The sequence below is a fragment of the Bubalus bubalis genome, chromosome 14 (genome assembly GCF_019923935.1).
Source record: "Bubalus bubalis isolate 160015118507 breed Murrah chromosome 14, NDDB_SH_1, whole genome shotgun sequence".
Taxonomy (NCBI): domain Eukaryota; kingdom Metazoa; phylum Chordata; class Mammalia; order Artiodactyla; family Bovidae; genus Bubalus; species Bubalus bubalis.
The window spans coordinates 67,406,068-67,425,881 of NC_059170.1; the positions used below are offsets into that span (position 1 = coordinate 67,406,068).

Genomic DNA, 19,814 nt, shown 5'->3' on the forward strand with positions numbered 1-19,814 from the left:
AGCTACCTGTTTTCCGGTCTTGTTCCAAGTTTCCGATCCAGTGCTGCAGAATCCACAATGTCACAACCACGAGGACAAAAGGGTCCACGCGGCATTTTTATAGAAGGGGACCTGGGCGCTGAAAGAGGCCCTGTCACCCGCACCGTCACACGGCTGGTTCGTGGCAAACCTGGGACGTGAACCTGGTGTTTTTCGAGGTCAAACCTGTGCTTTCCTCGGAATTCCCTTGGTAAGCAAAGCTGTGTTGCGGCGGCTTGGCAATTTCTGATTGGTTTCCTTTGAGTGCGTCGGTCGTCTGTCTCTCTTGGCTAGATCAGCGATCTTTTGCGGGAGAAAAGAAACACGTATGGTGTCAGGGGCAGGGGATCCAGAGTCAGTAGATGCTGGTTCGACTGTGGCCACTGCCTTCACTTCTCTGAGCCTTCACCTACCAGGGCAGCAGAGAGCTCCTTCCTAGGTTAGCCTGGCGCAGCATATCTGGTGGGTCTCCGCACAGTCGCTGCGGGGAAATGAACGACGAATCCGCGCTGTTTTCTCGGGGGCTCAGGCCGGGCGGGAGCAGATGCCCCTTTCACTGACTTTCCAGCCCCGTCCCCTCCCGGCGTGGGGACCACTGAGCTCAGAGAAGCTCCCTGAGCAGCGGATGGTGCAGAAGGTGAACACACGCTTTCCAAAAGCGGTCGTCGTGTGTGCCAACCAGAGAGCTTTCATTCACTGTCTCAGTGGAAGAAAGCAGAGATGCAGATTAACCCCCAATTTATAACTGCCCTGGGGATGAATTATGTGAAACTGGTGGTTGGGTAGCAGGTTTTATTCCAGGATTATTTTCCGCTCCGACAATTATTAGGATTTATAGCGCGTCCCCCGAGGGCACTTCAGCTCGCAGGCTGGGAAGCCAGCCTGGAGGCCTGAGAATTTCCTGGTTGGAAGCTATGGTGCAGCGCGTACAGAAACTGGAAAGGCAACTTTTGGTTTTCACTGTGACGTGGGAGAGGGTTTTGCTCTCCTCACTGTGGGGTCTGAGATGGCCGCACAATGACCCCCACGGCGGGCAACCCGAAGGGGCCCCGCCGGCGGCGTTATTAGTGAGCAGATCATCACGGCCAGTCCTTCACAGCCTGGTCTGGAATATCAGCCCGTTGTTTGTCAGATTCCTAGCAAAACAACACAGCTGCACTGGTGGTTTGCCAGTAGTCCAACCCCACGTCGCCGGTGAGCTTGCAAAGCCCTCCAGCAGGGGGCGCGCTCGGTCCAGCTCTGGGTTCTGAAAGGCTGCCCGAAGGCAGTCAGGTCTGCAGGCCCGCCTCACTGCAGCCCAGGCTCCCCCACAAGGTGGGCAGGCTGGGGAGGGCACCCACGGCTTTATCAGCAGACGGAGCCTGGGGCACTCACTCTACCCGGTCTCCACCACTCGTCTGCAAGCTGGAGGTGATGGTGGCCCTGCTCGGCGGGGTTCTGGTGGGGACTGAATGAGGACGTATCGGGGTCTGGCATGTCCTGGTGGTGGCTCTGGTGATCTCTCTTCTTCTGAGGAACATTCTTAGTAACAAGCTTCTACTTTCCAAGAAAACACTCTTTGTCACCTTTCTAGACTCTGGCAAGAAAAAAAAAATCCAATCTCAACAGAAACCCACCAGGAGACTGCCCTTCCAGGGCCTGCTTGCCCCACTGGCTTAGAATGAGAACCAGTTGGTGGAGCCTCAAGGTTCTGTCTTTGGTACTAATTACATTTACGGCCACTCAACTGGTAGGTTAAAAAAAAAAATCAGCCCCAGGCGTGACCAGAGGTCTAGGACATTTCTGGAGCCTAAATGGACCAGAAGCCAGAAAGTGAGATGTTCAGGTCCTAAACCATCTTTGGGGAACTCAAGCACTTGAAGCTAGTCTGGATTCTTTACCGGAAGCTGAGCAGAGCTTGGGAATGCTTCTGGAGTAGGTGATTCTTCCTGGGTACGATGTGTGTTCTGTGTCCCTCCTCTTCTTCTGCAACGCTTGAATTCCCAGTCCAGGGTCCAGGTTCCCAGTGCCTGGGACCCTCGTTACAGAAGCACCAGGCACCTGAGATGTCCATTAGCACAGGCCTCAAAGAAAGAGCTAACTGATTTTCTTCTCTCAAGCAGCTTACAGTTTGGTTGGGAAGATAAAATGATCAGTCTCACTAAATAGGTAATCTTTCAAAGACCCCAAAGATTATCCTAAAGCCATAGGTGTGATTATTTTTTAAAAGAACCAAGAAGATTTTCAGAGTGAAGAGTATCTTGTGGAGATTTGAAGTGCTTCACCTGATGAAGGCCAACAGCACCACGCCCACCTTGGGGATACTTTCTGCCAAGAGTCAGGCTGAAATCCTTCCTTCCTGCCTCAGTTTACGGCACCTTCTCCCCTGTGGGGCGTCCTCTCATCTAAGGTCCCAGGAGTGTCACGGGTGCGCTTCCTCACCCAGCTGGCTCAGCTGAGGTGCGCACGGCCCTTCTGCGGACATCGGTGCCCGACTCTCCGGTCACCCCTTCCCCGAGGAGTCGTGGCTCCTAACACAGACCGTGTGCACTGAGACCATCACCAATGCTGGGAAAGCAGACTGACAGCTGCAGTCGCAAGGCAGCGGCGGTGTTGGGGGTTGGAAGGCTGGGCGTGGGGTGGTGGGGTCCTGAGCACTGCCCACTGGGCTCACGGCCCCCGGTTCCTCTGATGAGGCTGCTCAGTGTGACCAGACGGGCTTCCTCTTCTGGAGGAAGGCCTTGACCCCCTCCTGGCCATCCGGCAGGCCCAGGTTGTCCACCATGGTCTGGGAGGTGAGGTGGTAGGCAGTCCTGAGGTCCTGGGCCAGCTGCCGGTAGAAGGCAGCTTTGCCCAGTGACAGCACCGACCGGCTCAGTGAGGCCACCTTCCTCGCGATCCTCATGGTCTCCTCCTCCAGCCGCTCCTCGGGCACCACCCTGCTCAGCAGCCCGTGGAGCAGGGCCTCTTGGGCAGAGATGGGCTCCCCAGTGAAGAGCATCTCTAAGGCCACCTGCGGGGAGATGGGGCTGTTACTAAGTCATCCTGCAACCTGGGCCCCACCTGCTCCTGTTCACTCTCCTGACAGCCTCGGCCCAGTTACCTCCTCCTCAGACACTATGTTGCCCATCTTCCCTAAGGTCCTCCGTCCCCAGACTCTGGTGGGGATGGCATCTGCAAGTGCCCAGGAGAGGGGGACCCTCCTCACCTCCTTCCGGTCACATGCCACTGCAAATCAGCCCCCAGCACCATTCCTCTTTCAGGCTGCATTTTCCTTCTTTGCACTTTTACCCTTACTATATAGTTTACATTTGTTTATTGTATTATCTCCTTTGTTGGCATGTGAACCTCTCTAGGTCAGAGACTTGTCTTTTTACTGCACCAGAAGAGTACCTTGTACATAGTAGACAGCTTATAGGGTATTTATTGGTGAGTGGTTTTTTCCCTGGACTGTGCCAGGTCTTAGTTGCGGCATACCAGGTTTAGTTCCCTGACCAGGAATCCAATCCAGGCCCCCTGCACTGGGAGCTTGAAGTCTTAACCACTGGACCACCAGGGAAGTCTCTTGGTGAGTGAATTAAGGAATAGTTGGATAGAGGCAAACAGAGAGTACAGACAGGCAATGCTACAGTCCTTCAGAGGCCAGGTCAGACGGGGACACAGCTTCCACTGAGACCCCCATTCCCCACATGGGCTGGGTAGCTGGGCTGTCACTTAACACTCTCCAGCGTGCAGGTTCTGATTAACCAGATGATTAGAACTCAGATTCCCCAGATACACAGAGCTCCTGTGGATAAACACAGGGAAGCGAGTGTTCCCGCACGGAGACATGGCTGGTCTGGGAAGCGGGAGCTCTGGTCTTTCACTGTGCTCTCCGGGCCCACGGTACCCACTATTTGAGGGGCTGGGAGAGGCCAGCTCTGGGGGAGGGAGCAGCCGCACCAGGAAGGCTGTTTATAAGGTGCAATGAAGGTGCATGTTGAAGTCACGCCGGGGGCGGGGACACTTGGCACATGGGGGAAATGATTCACGCCCAGGTTCAGTCTGGTTGGCACACTAGAGCTCCTTGCCACGGTTGCTGGTCCGGTGGACAAAAGGCGGCAGCAACCTCACAGCTGGGCAGTTCCTTACGATGACCAGCAGAGGGCACTGGCGACACATGCCTGCTGCCGCAGCCGCGTGAAAGGGGCGGAGCTTCCAGGCTGGGCCAGTGTGCAAAAGCACCGGCTAGGTTTGCAAAGGTTTTGCGGTATTGCTTCCTGGCGGATGTGCACGGGGATGCGGACCTGTCACCGGTATAGTCGGTGGCCGCTGTAACAATATGTCCCCGAGGGGTGCAGGCAAGCATCGACCAGGCAGGTGTATCTGGGTCAGGGTTAGATTTCTATGACTCCCTGGTTTTCCTCTTAGAGGGGCCACGCCTCAGGTGAGGTTTAAGCTGCTTGGTTCGGTTCCCTGGGGATTTAAGGCCTATTTTTGTCGCATTCCAACCCCCCCTTTCTTCTGAAAAACGAATTTAAAGGTTGACACATATGACCAACCTGTAAGTTTCTAGGACTCAATTGCAAGCCTTGATTTTAAGATTTTAAGCCTTGTTTTGAGAAAGAATAGAGTCTTAGCTTGGAGAAGGAAAGGGCAACCCACTCTAGTATTCTTGCCTTGAGAAGTCCCATGGACAGAGGAGCCTGGCAGGCTACAGCCCATGGGATCGGCAAAAGAGTTTGTTATGACTGAATAACTAAACAACAGCAGCAGATTCGTATCTGGACAGTAAGGGCTGATTTAAAGGTTTCAAAGGCCTCAACACAGAACCTTCCAGAATGTCAGGGGTTGAAACTGAGCAGTGGCAGGTTGGCCAAGCAGACAGCCACCACCTTTAATGTGCAAAAGGCCTGGAGATGAGATTTGACTGGCAATTATAACAATTATAAAATTGTTCATAAGCTCTGACAATATCTTTGTGATGTATTTTAATTTAAGGTCCTGGCACTGAATAGGGACTTAAGTATTTATTGAATATATAACATTTAAGGTAAATGTGTATCCTGGTGGGATCTAGACACCCCCTGACTCTGAGGATACTGGAGCAAGCTGTTGTGTTCTGAGGGTCACCTTCTCTCACGTGGAGCCCATGTCCAGCTGGTTTTCATGGTGTGGGTGTTTGTAGGTACCTGTGATCAGAATTTTCTAACAAACATATTTCTGTAAAAGCTAATGAGGAGGCACATGGAAGGCAAGCGTGTGCCCCTGAACTTGGTCCCTCGGCCTCATTTCCCTTGGGTCTCATTTCTTTTGTGCCTCAGGCTGTGAGCAACTGCTGATTTTCTTAGTTGATGCTAAAATGGATAATATATTCTAGAAAGCAGTTTAGGTTCCCCACCTGCTATGAATCTGCATGCATGCATGCTAAGTCAATTCAGTCATGTCTGACTCTGTGATCCTATGGACTGTAGCCTGCCAGGCTCCTCTGTCCATGGGATTCTCCAGGAAAGAATACTGGAGTGGGTTGCCGTGCCCTCCTCTACGGGATTTGTCCTGACCCAAGGATCAAACCCCCGTCTCTTGCATCTCCTGCATTGGCAGGCAGATTCTTTACCACTAGTGCCGCCTGGGAAGCCCTGTGAATCTGACCCTCCTTTAAAAACAGATTTTCAATTGAGAATGAGGATGTGTTTTTCTAGAATGAGGAAACCACCAGTTTTTACTTGAGATGTCAGTAAACACTCTCTTACAATGTTATAGAAAGGAGGAAAGCTTTGTGAAGAAAGTGGACTTCACTCAGGTCAATGATGGCAGGACAGCTCTGGGGCACGTTCAACACACCATGTGCAGGACGTTCCTGCAGGCACTGCAAAAGTGATGCACTCAATGTATCAGCTCCTTTCAAAGCATTCTGGAGCGGGACAGACTGTCAGCAAACAGGAAGCCAGTGACACAGTGTCCTAGCCTCTTATACTGGCATATGTCACCATGCTATTACAGCTCAGATGCAGCCTTTCTGTGCAATGAAACTGTCTCAATTGCATTTCACATGAGTGCAAAAGATGTTTGCCTTTATGAAAGCACAGCAAATCTGGAAACAACTGGCTGTACTGAGGGGCCGGCAAGAGTGAAAAACAATGATTTACAAACTGACAGCTACAGGGATAACCTCCTGACACAAGACATTAGTACATTAGCCAGCTCTGCTTTGGGCAGAATGTCCTGACTCACACTGTACTTTCAACAAGAAAGTTCTGGAACTGACCCTCACAGACACTCAAGGATCGCAGCTGGGGGAGGTGTGGGGGGAAGGTACAGGGAGTTGTTACCTTTCTCGGCACTGCTCTCCCCAAGGCCACTGCGGGGGTGGAACAGAAGAGCCCTATGTTCACGCCCGGCGTGGCAAAGGAGGACTTGTCACTTGCCACGGCAATGTCACAGCTGGCAACCAGCTGACACCCACCTGCGGTGGCCAGGCCATTCACCATGGCGATGATGGGGACTGGGTGGTTCTGGATCAGCATCATGACCTGAGGAGCAAACACACCTGCTTCACTTCCATCCAAGAGTGAGGTGGCTGTCAAAGCTTGTTATTTTATGTGATTTTACTGTTCAGAGCCTTTCTCAAATCCATAAGTGTATCAGATTCTATGACCAAGGAGAATACGTTGCATGAAATCTCGACTGTGAATCAGACTGTATGATTTGGTCTTCTTGAGATCCAGGAGGAAGGAACCAGGACTCCAAGGCTCACCAGACACGTGACTCCCTAAGGCCATCAGACCCAAGAGTGGGGCTGTGGGGTCTGAGCAGTCTCTGTCCGACTCCAGGTCCCTAGTCTGACCCTGAGCATGACTTCAGCAAGGGTGCTGACCCCTGGACCACTCTGCTCACAAACCCCCTAGAGAAGAGGGTTGAGTGATTGTGGGAAACAAGTAGCTCTGTTCCAACGATGGCGGCGTGGAGCTCTCATGTTAAAAGCTGGGAGGCACCTTCCTTACTGATTACTTCTCCAGTTGCCACTGTGATTCTCTCTCACTTCTACTAAGATGGGGGGAACACCCTGCTGTTATCAAAGTAAAATTCCAAAGTGCACAGAGAGGGGAGCCGGAAACTGGGTCGTGTGAGACCCCTGCCCTCAAATCTCCCGAACTTTAACTTATTTTTGCAGCTTATGAAATAACTTGGCTAATTTCTCCATCTTTTCCCTGACATGCTTAACCGATTGTGTTGCTATGGTAACTTCAGTGTCAAAATATTTGCCCTTCAACCCTGGCTGGAGGGAGAGGAGCAGGGACTCTGGGTTGGCTTCCCAGCAGCCACTCCAGGGAAAATGACCTTCATGGGTTCCCGAGTTTTGCGAAAGGAACTCACCTTTTGTGTTCATGAACATTTGGCACTTGTCTGCTTTATTCTAAAATGACTAATTGTATATTTGGGGATATGATATCATATTCTTGACTTCAAGGGGGTCACCTTTTGAGATTCTGGTAAATGCTAATGGCCCTCCTCCAGAGGAATGCACATCTGTACCCCCATCCCAAATTGCTGGTAGGTTTAGGGGGGTTGTGCCTGTAAGTGAGGGTGGGGATGGTGGGGACTATGGTAGCCAGGAGGCTGCATAAGAGCTTCTGAGGTCTGAGGTCTGAGGTCTGACTGCAAAGACAGAAAAGGCTGTTTCAGCTCTGAGTGTCATCTGTTGCCTGATCAACTGAGGGTGTGAAAAGTCCGTTGGCTGTGACTTGGGCAGCAGAGTCTGTCTCCCACCTTTCGTCTAAGAAGGCCTGAGATTTCACATGAGTTGGTGAGTGATACTTAGGCAATCCAGTAGATCACTAACATTAAAAATATCCTACCCTGACCAAGTGTTTCTTCTCCTCCTCAATTTGCCCCATTCTTGATGTGTAAGTAATTACCCCTCGTGCGGCACTTGTGTTGTGACAAATCTACTATAAAATTCAGATGTGGAGCCAGTCCACAGATCTTCCTTCCTTCCACCATCCCCTCTTCTCGTGCATGCTTAGTTGCTCAGTCATGTCTGACTCTTTGCGACCCTATGGACTGCAGCCCACCAGGCTTCTCTGTCCATGGGGATTCTCCAGGCAAGAGTACTGGAGTGGGTTGCCATGCCCTCCTCCAGGGGATCTTCCCAACCCAGGGATCAAACCCAGGACTTCCACACTGCAGGTGGATTCTTTACCGTCTGAGCCACCAGGGAAGCCCTCACCTCTTCTCACGCAGGAACAAAAAGGAAGTATTGGCCTCATTCTGCTCCAGTGCGCCTGCTGGTTACATTTGCAAACTGAAATCTTGCACAAGTTCATGGTGCTCAGACTTATCGGGATGATTTGATTTTCTTAGACAAAGTCTTAAAGAAGTCAATACAACTTCTCTTTTGCTATGTCAGGACAAGGTCCTGTCTGTCTTTTTCAGCGATCTGGCAGCATCCATATGGTAGAAGCCCAAGAAACCTCGCCTTTGTCCCCTGAAGAAGCTCGGCTCCCCTGTGGCCCTTTGCTGACTGTTTAAGTTCTCAGTTCATTAAGGTATCACAGCAAAGTAACAAAAGCAGGCCATTTAGGGGAAGATGGAAGGGCTCTGCTGGTTCTCTTTGCTGATTTTCTATTTGGTGAAACATATCAGTAGGAAAATAACTTTTAAAAGCACCGAGTCCTAGCAAACAAACAGCAGAATGTCCCATAAACATTATTAATGTGAAACGAAAGACCAAGTCTTGGCTCTGACTTGCTTCCATCTCTATGAAGTCAAGTCAATCACTTTTCAGGTTTGTCCCTCCACAAAATGAAAACTATGATCTCCTTAGGGGTTTCTGGAAGGGCAAGGAAAACAAGAACGTATCCCAATCACCTTCCGCTTCCCCTCTCTGATGTTCACTTCTGTCTGGTCTACAGTGAAGGTCTCCTCAAGTATTCGTTGCATCATTAATGACCAAAGAAATGAATGAGTAAGTTAATGTATGAAGGAGAAATTAGGTGAAGTAATCCTAGGGTTCAGGTTATGAAACTGCTTTATACATCTTCTTTCTCAAGTTAATTTTCAGTTTTCAGGTTGGCTGGAAATTCTCTTTTCCTTCTGTTTCCCTCAGTATCTTGTGAGTATGCATACAGCAGGCACTCAGGAGATGCTCACTAAATGGACAGTGTGTTACTTAAGGTGGATTCTATATTTTTGATTATCTGGTTGATCTGATACATGTATAAGTCATCCCCGATTTTGTTCTTCCTCCTATAGGTTGTTGATGTTATTTAGTCACTAAGTTATTTCTGACTCTTTACGATCCCCTGGACTGTAGCTTGCGAGGCTGCTCTATCCATGGGATTTTCCAGGCAAGAATACTGGAATGGGTTGCCATTTCCTTCTCCAGGGCATCTTCCCCACCCAGGGTTTGAACCAGCATCTCTTGCATTGGCAGGCAGAATCTTTACCACTGAGCCACCAGGGAACCCCCTTCCTCCTCTATATCTGTTGTCAATTTCCCTTCTTAATGTGGTTAAAGAGACAGAAAAGGGGAGAAGAGGAAAAATGAAGAGGTTAATTTTCCCACTTGGAGGCAGTGATTATAAAGGTTAGTTGAAAGAAGGGTTTGGAAATCATTTTTAAAATCATTATTGTTATGAATGCTCTCTTTCCTGTTGACAGAGTTGTTTTAGTTTAAAAACTTTAAAGATTTTAATAACCGTAGGTCCTTCTTTTCTAAAAAAGTACAGTCCCACTCTCTATTTCTTACTTAAGATGTGGGTACCAAGATGTACCCCGTAAGGCAGGGATGGCAACTCTTAGTGGCAGCGTTGCATGATCAAATGCCAACCACAGTCACTTCTGAAAAGTTGAAACCAAATATTTGCTTGGATGAAGGGTTCACCAGTGACCACAGGGGTTTCAGTAGTTCTGCAGTGGTGACATGTCACAGCTTAAATACGTATCTGTAAACTAGAGCCTAAGTCAATATTTAATACAGTTATAACTCTCAGGCGTGCAATGTTGACCATCACCCTGGCTTACCTCAGAACAAGTTCGAAATACTTCTGCATGATAATCTGGGCCTTGTTCATCCGTCAGTTCCTTTAAATCATGTCCAGAAGAAAATACAGGCCCTTCAGCTGCAACATTTCCGGTTGAGAAAAGAAAAGACAAAGATGTAAACAGCCAGAGCTGGGACAGTCACTTATCTGTCTACTGAATAACTTCAGGGAGTGATCAAATTGATGCTCTGGACACTTAGAGAAAGTGGTTTCTTTTCTTTTTTATATTTCTTTCACTATGGAAACAGCTTTAGAGAAAGTTAATGGCCTGATTTTGAGAAGAATAATTCAAGTCAGCTGGAAGAGCTGTAGCCAGTATTTGGTGACAGCACGGGGTGAGGCTCTAAAAAGGCCCCTGGAGGAGGCCAGTGAAAACACGCATTATGTAAGGAGAAGGCTTGGTAACCAACTGGGCTCAGCAACCTGCCATCTTCAGAGTTGTCCCTTTGGTCTCAGCTTTGTTTTTTGAGACTTGGCCTGGCCTGAGTGTATCAATTCACCCAGGGCCACGGAAATCCACCAAAGCCTTTGGCAGCATCCCTGTCCATCAGTCTGCCCCAAGGGCTGGAATCAGGAAGGTCGGGGCGTGAAGAGAATCCCTTTATTTTATAAACTAGGGATCTGAGGAGGTGGTTTAATTGTCATTGTCATTAACAACAACAGCAAAATGTGATCCCATGATGAGCTGCTAACATTTTACATTTCCTCTGATCATGGCACTTGTGACAGGAAGTGCTGTTCCCTTTAAGCAAGCCGAAGAACAGTGTCATTTGGAAGTGAGCTGCCTTCGACGTATCTGGGTTACAGCAGTCAGAGGACTGCTGATCTCTACCAGCTGTATTTCTTTTTTCTTCACCACATAAAACAGTTGAAAATGTATATTCAACTACTGATAGAAGGTCACATTCTCCAGAAACACTGATCCTTAATTAAAGAAATACAAAAGCATCACAGTGCAGTTTCCATATTACTTGTCTGTGGCTGCTTTAAAATACCGATGTTGCTATTATTTATACCACCACCATCATCACCAGCTCATCTGCTAAAAATTCTTACTGGAAAAAAGAGCTAGGAAAGAACTGGGCAAAATCCGGCAGGCGTTCTGGCACCACTGAAGAAGGCTGCACAGCTCAGCTGAGAGCCCGGTAAGAGTCGGAAGACAAACCCATCGTACGTCCTAACAGCCTGGTCCTAGCCAACCAGGCACTCTACCAAAAGGATGGGCGATTAAACCCATCACATAGGGCCCACGAGCACATCAGTTCTCAGCATAGCCTCGTGTGGCAATGTTCAGTATCCACCAAAAATGGAAACACATACTTTTACTGCACAGTAATGTTTGCTATAATTTCCACAGCAGATAGTGTCAGGACCAAGGTTCCTGCCACGTACAATTTTAGGAGCTTCAAAATAATGCCCTAGTTAACTAAAGAAATTTGAGACACCTCTTCTGGGTTCTGCAGAATGCTGAGGATGGACATTTCATCAATACCTGAAATGATAATGACCTTCAGATCTTGGCTTTCAGCTTCATGAAGGATGTCGCTTTGGAGAGATTTCAGCATGGCCAAAGACAGCGCATTTCTTCTCTTTGGATCACTCAAGACAATGCTCCTGCAAAGAACATTTTATAATTACTGGGTTGTGTGCCAGTCAAAACAATTGCTGCTGAGGACCCCTGCAGCAATTTGGGAGCTGTTTTTTTTTTAACTTTGTACTATGTATTGAGGTTTAGCCAGTTGGCAAAGTTGTGACAGTTTCAGGTGAACAGGGAAAGGACTCAGCCATACACACATATCCATTCTCCCCCAACCCCTCCCATCCAGGCTGCCTCCTAACACTGAGCAGAGTTTCATGTGCTATATAGAAGGTCCTTGCTGGTTATCCATTTTAAATATAGCAGTGTGTACATGCTCATCCCAAATTCCCTAACTATCCCTTCCTAACAACCATAAGTTCATTTTCTAAGTCTGTGAGGCTCTTTCTGTTTTGTAATTAAGTTCTTTTGTATCATTTCCTTTTAAATTCCACATATAAGGGATGTCGTATGATATTTCTCCTTCTCTGTCTGATTTACGTCACTCAGCATGACACTTTCTAGGTCCATCCATGTTGCTGCAAATGGCAGTATTTCATTCTTTTTAATGGCTGAGTAATATTCCATTATATATATATATATATATATGTATGTATGTATATATGTATGTATATGCCCCACATCTTCTTTACCATTCTTCTGTTGATGGACACTTAGGTTGCTTCCATATCTTGGCTATTGTAAACAGTGCCGCAATGAACATGGAGTGAGTGTAACCTTTCAAATCGTGTTTTTCTCTGATATATGCCCAGGAGTGGGATTTCAAGTCATATGGTAGTTCTATTTTTAGTTTTTTAAGGAACCTCCGTACTGTTCTCCATAGTGACTGCACCAATTTACATTCCTACCAACAAGGTAGGAGGGGTTGGGGACCTATTTTTAAAACCCTGGAAATGAGCTGTGGGCACTCAGAGGCCATTGAGAGGGTTTGTCGTCTCTGGAGTGACAGCTCAGTCAAAACAAGGGGACCACCTGAAATGTGGGGGCTTTCCTCTCCTTGCTCTCCAGTTGTCTCCCTTTTTTTCCCAAGTCTGTCTCGGAACTATTACTGCCACCTCCACAGAAAGGGCAAGGCATAGGAGTTCCAACATAATCACCACCCAAGCTGAGTGGCTGCATGGAGGCTGACACGCCTGCTTCTTTCCATTGTTCTTCAGAAAGAATAGGTAGAAAAGGAGCCAGGAATGAAAATACGCCCCCAAATCTCCTCCCACCCACACCATGGAAGAGGCAGCCGAGGTGCAGACACCAGCCGGCACGTGCATCTCCCTGCCTCTCCTGTAGTGACACTGTGTAAGCCAGCAAAATATTCCTGCTGTCTGAGAAGGGGGTGTTACGTGCAGAACTGTTGCAGCAAGAGGGTCTCCCAGCCATGTTGTCCCTGAAAAACCAGCGTTCAAAGGCTTGCTTGCTGTTTTACGGTACTCCATGAGCTGGTGGTAATAACCTGGCTTGTCACCTTGCTGCCTGCACGCAGAATGTCTTGTTTTTGCTCTTCTAAGGGACAGTCACAAGCTGGACGCCAGGTGATTGCTGTGTCTTCTGGTTCCCAGCCGTCCCCGGCTATGCTTTTTCTGCCTTCCTCATTCTGCACCTGGTATTTCCACTGCTGTGTGTGTCACCTGGCATCTTCCTTAAATAGCCTCTGTGCCTCTGCTTTCTGGGAAACCCATTGATGACTGAATTTATTTTGGAGCATTAAGAGTAACCATTTTCTCTGGAATGCCACATTGGTTTTGCTGCCGTCTTTAGGTGGTTGTGATAGTCATCATTTGGTTTCTCCTACTCTCTCCTAAGCACAAAAATGACTCATAGCTGATATGCTGACAGCCCCCGAAACCTATATTCTGGCAGCGGTGGAGAGAGACTGCTGATAAACCTTCCAGTAAAATAATTAGTGTGCTCCCTGTGACAAACCTAAAAAGCTGCCCTCCCATCAGTGACATAGGCTTAAATGAAATCCTAAGGCCTTGGGCAAAATTGTGTACAAAGATGCCAGCCCTCAGATGCCCTTGATGTTGTGTGTCCCGTTAATCCTTTGGCCTGAGCGTCACACACCCTGTCAGAGTGCTCTGAATTGCGAGTTTGCTCTTCAGCCCCGTATCACCAGCCTTCTGTTCCTGCCATTCCACTAAGGCTGTTGCCACCAAGAATCCCGATTGCCAGAACTAAACCCAACGCCGCTGTGATCCCACCCGCCTTCTGGAAGCACGTTCCTCCTCTCTCGTTTTTTTGGTGCTTCTCCGGCCACTCCATCCTGACTTTGGGGATGGGCTCCTCGCCCTCTGCTCACTTCTAGATGCCTCGATCCTCAGGGTTCTCTCTTCTTGTTCCCTACACTCCTCCCAGGCAGCTTCCCTGTGGCCTTGGCATCAGCTACACCTCTGTGCTAACCACGCCCAATCTTTGCCTCAGTTCAAACCTCTGAGCTCCAGACCCACAAGTTCACTAGCATGGCTTCTGGACTCTCCCGCCAAGGTGCCCCTTAAGCCTCCTTTTCCCAGTGACCAAACAGACCCCCTGTCTTTGCTTATCTCAGAAAGCCATCCTGGATTGCTATTCAATGGGTTATTGAGACCCGATTGCTCCGTTCCATGTCAAAGGTCATGAAACCCGGTGGATAACACCTCCTGAGAATCTCGCTGGTCTGAATTCCCCAGCGGCTACCTTGTCTTGCACCGGAGCTTTAACACCACCCCTTTTGAAAGGGGATCTCTTTAAGAGTGAGGTCACCATCAGGGCATGTGATAAAAATGTAAACTTTCCATTTACGAGGCAAGAGATGGTCCCTGTAGATGCTTCAGTGAGCTGCCTGGAGTCTATCCCGTTGCCATAAACCACCCACAGGTCTGTGGGGCAAGACGCTGCCAGGCTCCCATGCGGAGGAGACACTCAACATGAATCTGTTGATTGAATTCATGACCAAATAGAGCACTTCTATTTTGCAAGGCCAGTTCCACCAATTGTCGTGGATTTTCACCTCGTCTAGTTTCCTGGCTTCTCTTTTAAACCCAAGTGGCGAGCACCCTGGAATGGCTCAGCAAGAGTGGGGGCAGCTTTGGAGGCAGATGGGCCTTTCTCTGTTAGCCCTCCTGCCTCCTAGCTGTGTGGCCTCCAGCAGGCCGTCCTCTGAACTCGTTTCCTCAGTCAAGCGGGGATGACGTCATCTATAACACCTGGTGGCTGTAGGGAGGGTTGCGGGTGAGGAGTGTGCGGCACCACACTCAGCACTGGCCCTCACAGGAGGCAGCACAGGGGCAGCTGTTGAAAGGGACACTTCAGTGAGTTGCTGCAGCTCACCCCTTAGCACCTGACATCGTTCTGCTTTAGTGCTGGCTTGCCTTCCTTCCTACTAAACTATTCCTGACATCCTCCTTTCTTATTTATGTTTATTTTACCTCTGGAGAACCAGGGAGCCTCCCCAGTGATTCAGTGGTAAAGAAACCACCTGCAGTGCAGAAGACATTGGAGATGTGGGTTTGCTCCCTGGTTTGGTAAGATCCTGTGGAGGAGGAAATGGCAACCTACTCCAGTATTCTTGCCCGGAGAATCCCATGGACAGAGAAGCCTGATGGCCTACAGCCCACGGGGTCACAGAGTTGGACACGACTGAGCGACTGAAAACACACACACCCACTGGAGAATCAACAACATCTTCTGTCATCGGGCTGCCATGCCAAATAGGCCAGATTTGAAGAAATAGTTTTTTAAGGGAGCTACTTTGCCCTTAAAAATGGGCAAGTAGGGCCCCTGCCCTGGCCATGCACTTTGGAGAACTCTGCTCTGACAGGCCCCCTTCCAGCAGTACCCCTCCTCGGAGCCTGAGGACCCAAAGAGCCTTCCAAGTCTTGGGCTTCCCTGCTGGCTCAGCTGGTAAAGAAACCTTGCCTAATGCAGGAGACACAAGAGATGTGGGTTCGATCCCTGGGTAGGGAAGATCCCCTGGAGAAATAAGTGGCAACCCACTCCAGTATTCTTGCCTGGAAAATTCTATGGACAAAGAGCCTGCTGGGCTACAGTCCATGGGGTGGCAAAAAATCAGACACAACTGAGCACTGAGCACTCGCACACACCAGATTTTAGGACTGCCTACCTGTCAGGAGAGAAGGAAATATACTGGCCTATCTTGCAGTTTGCTTGATTTGTAAGGTCTAAATACTCAAGACATGTCAGGTAGGCCTCCCTCGGCACTCTTGCTTGGGCCAGGCAAACGTCAAGGTGAGGCCTGGATGGAGCCGAAGGCCATCTGCCCTTACCACTCCACCGTCCAGTTTCAAGTGTGTGCCCAGGTCTGTTTTTGTAAAGGGTTTAGGCTTGTTGAGCCAAAGGGCAGAGCTCAGTGCAGTGTGTCCTTAGTCCTGTTTATTTACCGCCCCCACGTGGGCACTTCTGGCTGCGGGCCAAGGAGCAGCTCGGCTAAGCCTGACGGCGTTCTGGAGCCGCGTCAAGTTTGTGAGGCCCAGAGCCCTCTATGAAGGGCTTTCTCAAAGGCACAGCAGGGGAGGAGCCTCCCACAAGGCTGCCCACGCTGAGTCCAAGTGCGAGGTCGACTCGCTCTGGGGTTTAGGGGCAGTGCTGGCACCGTCGCAGGCAGCCTCACTTAAATCCTCGGTGTGAATCCTGCAGGGTCCCAGAGGCCACTGAGCCCAGGCAAGGGACCTCTGTAAACGCCGCATCCGCGGATTCTTTTCACGTCGGACACTCCCGCCGAACAGATGGACTGCGATAGATAAACTGGACTCTGCGGCGGGCGGAGCTGACCACCGACGGAGCCGCTCTGGACTCTGCGTGGGGTGGCACGGTTGACAGCCGGCCTCCTGCGCCCCTCTCTCTTCCTGGGTCCCGCTGGCCACCCCCCGGGGAACAGCCCCGCACCCAGGCGGGCCGCTGACCTGATGCCGTCCCGTTGCCGCGCGATGGTGGGTCGCGGCCCCGGCTCCGGCCGCCCGATCCCGGCCGGCCCCCCGCTGCAGAAGCCAGTGGTGAGCAGAGCCCACGGACCGCGCCGGAGCCACCCCGACCCCTTCGCTCCCAAGGCCCGCAGGCCCGCGGCCGCGGCCGCGGCCATGGCGGCTAGAGACGCGCCGGAGTCGGACGCCGCTGAGCTCGACGCCGGGGCCCGCAGGCTCTGGGCGCTCCGATGGGCGTGGGTGCCGGCCGGGCCGCTGCGCTCCGATCGCTCCAGGCCGCGGGCAAAACTGGATCGGGGACCCCGGGCCCAAGGTGGGACCCGACTCTTCTCCCCAGGCTTTTCCCCTCCGCCCCGCCCCTCCCGGTCCCGGCAGGGGCCGCGAGTCCTCCCGCTGCGCCCTGAGGCTCCGCCCCCGTAACACTGACCCTGGCGCCGCTTCCGCCCTTGCCCCGCCCCTTGCCTTTGGCGCCCCGCCCCCGAAATCCCAACCTTGCCTCTGACCCCGCCCCTCGTGTCGCCCCGCCCCCGAGGCCCTGGCGCCCTGTCCCCGGAGGACTTGAGGGGTCGGGCCTGGGGTGAACAACTCAAAACCTGCAGGCGCGCTCTGAGGTTTGTTTGCCTTAGCAAGGCCAGATGAAGGGGTTTAAAGGAGGCGAGGCGCGGGTTGGCTTGTTCCCTTTTGCTACAACACCAAGAACATGGTGGTTTGCCTAGATCAGAAGAAAAATGAGAGCCATCGGGGAGCGAATGATGTGAGCTACCGGACACTGCTTTTTTTTTTTTTTACAAATTGCTTCATCCTACTCATCCTATCCCAGGCCTTGCAGGTGGTCCCAGGTCACTACAGGACCTGTGTCCCACTCAGGCACTGGCTTTTGAATGCTCTGTGTCTTCTCTTATCGAGAACCTGTGGGATCTAATTTGTATCGTGCGTTTTTTCAGTGCACCAAGGAGGGTGCATTCTAGGCTTCTAGGCCTTTGGCTAACATCACGAGTAGTATCGGGGCTTCCCAGGTGACACAGGGGTAAAGAATCCGCCTGCCAATGCAGGAGATGCAGTAGACGTGGGTTGGATCCCTGGGTTGGGAGGATCCCCTGGAGGAGGGCCGGCAACCCACTCCAGTATTTTTGCCTGGAGAATCCCATGGACAGAGGAGCCTGGCAGGCTACAGTCCACAGGGTCGCAACGAGTCGGACAGAACTGAGCCAGGGAGCACACACACAAGGAAGGAGAGGGAGGCCCTTTCCAGGCTCCAGGTGGCTGGCACCAGACAGCAGTCCTGTGGCTGAAAGCTCAGGTGTGATAAGAGTCCCGGTGTCACTATGGTTTTTCAAGTGGTCATGTATGGTTGTGAGAGTTGGACTATGAAGAAGGCTGAGTGCTGAAGAATTGATGCTTTTGAACTGTGGTGTTGGAGAAGACTCTTGAGAGTCCCTTGGACTGCAAGGAGATCCAACCAGTCCATTCTAAAGGAGATCAGCCCTGGGATTTCTTTGGAGGGACTGATGATGCTAAAGCTGAAAGTGCAGTACTTTGGCCACCTCATGCGACGAGCTGACTCATTGGAAAAGACTCTGATGCTGGGAGGGATTGGGGGCAGGAGGAGAAGGGGACGACAGAGGATGAGATGGCTGGATGGCATCACTGACTCGATGGACGTGAGTCTGAGTGAACTCCAGGAGTTGGTGATGGACAGGGAGGCCTGGCGTGGTGCAATTTATGGAGTCGCAAAGAGTCGAACACGACTGAGCGACTGAACTGAACTGAACTGTATTCATTGAATTCACAGATTCTGGAGATTTGCATGACCCTTGGAAGGGAAGGTCTGGCCCTCAAGGCTCCCCCCTAGTCTGTAGGACGACCCCTCCCCTTACTCACCCCACCCCCCCTTCCAGCAACACACACATAAGGAGCTTTCACACTGAAATTTTGCAAGGATCACAATTATACAAAGGCATCCTCAAGCAGGACCACTGAACTTGCACAGAGATAGGCTGGATTCCTTTGAGTGAGGCTCCCTTTAATTCTCAGCTTCACGATTGCTCAGAACGCTTCTGTACAGAATAATATTTTAAAATATCAATTGAGATCTCTACCAACAGCACCCTCACCCCATTTCTTTGGTTCTTGTTCCATTCAGGTAGAACTCAGAGACTAACAAGGGCAATTCTTGGCTTTTGATTTGTAAAAGCCTAGCCCTTGGAAGTCGGAAAGAACAGGCATGATATTGATTGATTGGGGAGGCCACTGATGAATCAAAACAAGACTCCAATTTGAGACCAGATTAAGATCCCCTGGGTTTGAGGCCAAGGATAGGGCAAGTAGGATGTAGGAAAAACCAGAAGATGGTAACTGGCTTTCTGTGGGATCTTGAAAAAGGGGTACACAGAAGCCTCCTGGAGGAGAAGTGGGAAAAAGACTTTGAGAACTGTAAAAAAAAAAAAAAGAAAGAAAGAAAGAAAAATTGTTTAAACATAGTAAGTCAACTATACTTCAATAAAATATATATATTAAGAAAAAAAGTTTTTAATTTACCAACAGCTGCTCTATACAAAGCCCTGATTCTGGGCCAGTGCATGCACTCGGTCCTTTACCTATGACATCTCAAGATCACTTATGAGACAGGTACCGTTAACCTAGTTCAGAGGTTTTGCAGCCCTGCTCGCAATCAGCAGAGCAGTCACAAAGTTGGGACTGGGAGCCGGAGGTCACCTGAAGGATGGGCTGTGAGGGAGGTCTCCATGCTCATCTAAATTCCTGTGCCTGCTCTCCCATCCCTTTCATGTCTCCTTCCTCCCCTCATGTCTTTTGGAGCCTCTAGCCCTGGTTTTCGACTTAGCAGCAGCAGCAGCAGCAGCCCTGGTTTTCGGGAAGTGGCGCTGGACAGCCATTGTGTTATTCATGCAGGAGTCAATATCACTTGCTGAAACACTCGTCCATCCTTAAGCAGTGCAAGAATCTTTTCTGTCAGGCTGTTTCTCCGGGCCTCCTCTGCCTCTCATTAATTTTAGTAGGGGCTGCCTGTCTTTCTTCTCTCTTGTTCAGTGCCCTTCTAATCTATTTTTCCGCCCGGGCCTTCTCCCTGACACAATTTGATTTCCAGGCTGCTAGCGGGCTTCTTTCTGGCTTTGATTTATGTGCGCCGTGCCTGTGCTACATGTCTTTGCCGAACGGATGTGTCTTCGCTACCTTTTTACAGTCCCTTTAAAGACCCACCGATGCTTGGCAGAACGTCGCAGAAATAATACAGAATAAAAGACAGTTCTGGGGAGCCTGGTATCT

General features: G+C 50.3%; 1 protein-coding gene across 1 annotated transcript; it reads right to left on the minus strand.

Annotated features, from left to right (window-relative positions):
- Positions 1–2,557: 2,557 nt before the first annotated feature.
- ECHDC3 (enoyl-CoA hydratase domain containing 3) lies at positions 2,558–17,136 on the minus strand. The gene is made up of 5 exons (XM_006077737.4): positions 16,512–17,136; positions 11,515–11,636; positions 10,003–10,100; positions 6,309–6,509; positions 2,558–3,010 (listed from the first exon to the last, which is right to left on the minus strand). The coding sequence occupies exons 1-5, from the start codon at positions 16,685–16,687 to the stop codon at positions 2,699–2,701; spliced, it is 909 nt and encodes a 302-aa protein (XP_006077799.2). The 5' UTR covers positions 16,688–17,136; the 3' UTR covers positions 2,558–2,698.
- Between the last annotated feature and the right edge of the window lie 2,678 nt (positions 17,137–19,814).

Bases quoted from the DNA above. Each gene is read 5' to 3' on its own strand.
- ECHDC3 (XM_006077737.4), bottom strand. From the start codon at position 16,687: ATGGCCGCGGCCGCGGCCGCGGGCCTGCGGGCCTTGGGAGCGAAGGGG. The intron at 10,101-11,514 runs GTATTGATGAAA...GAAATGTTGCAG, and splicing joins GAAGGTCATTATCATTTCAG to CTGAAGGGCCTGTATTTTCT. The intron at 3,011-6,308 runs GTAACAACTCCC...ATCTCCCCGCAG, and splicing joins GGAGAGCAGTGCCGAGAAAG to GTGGCCTTAGAGATGCTCTT.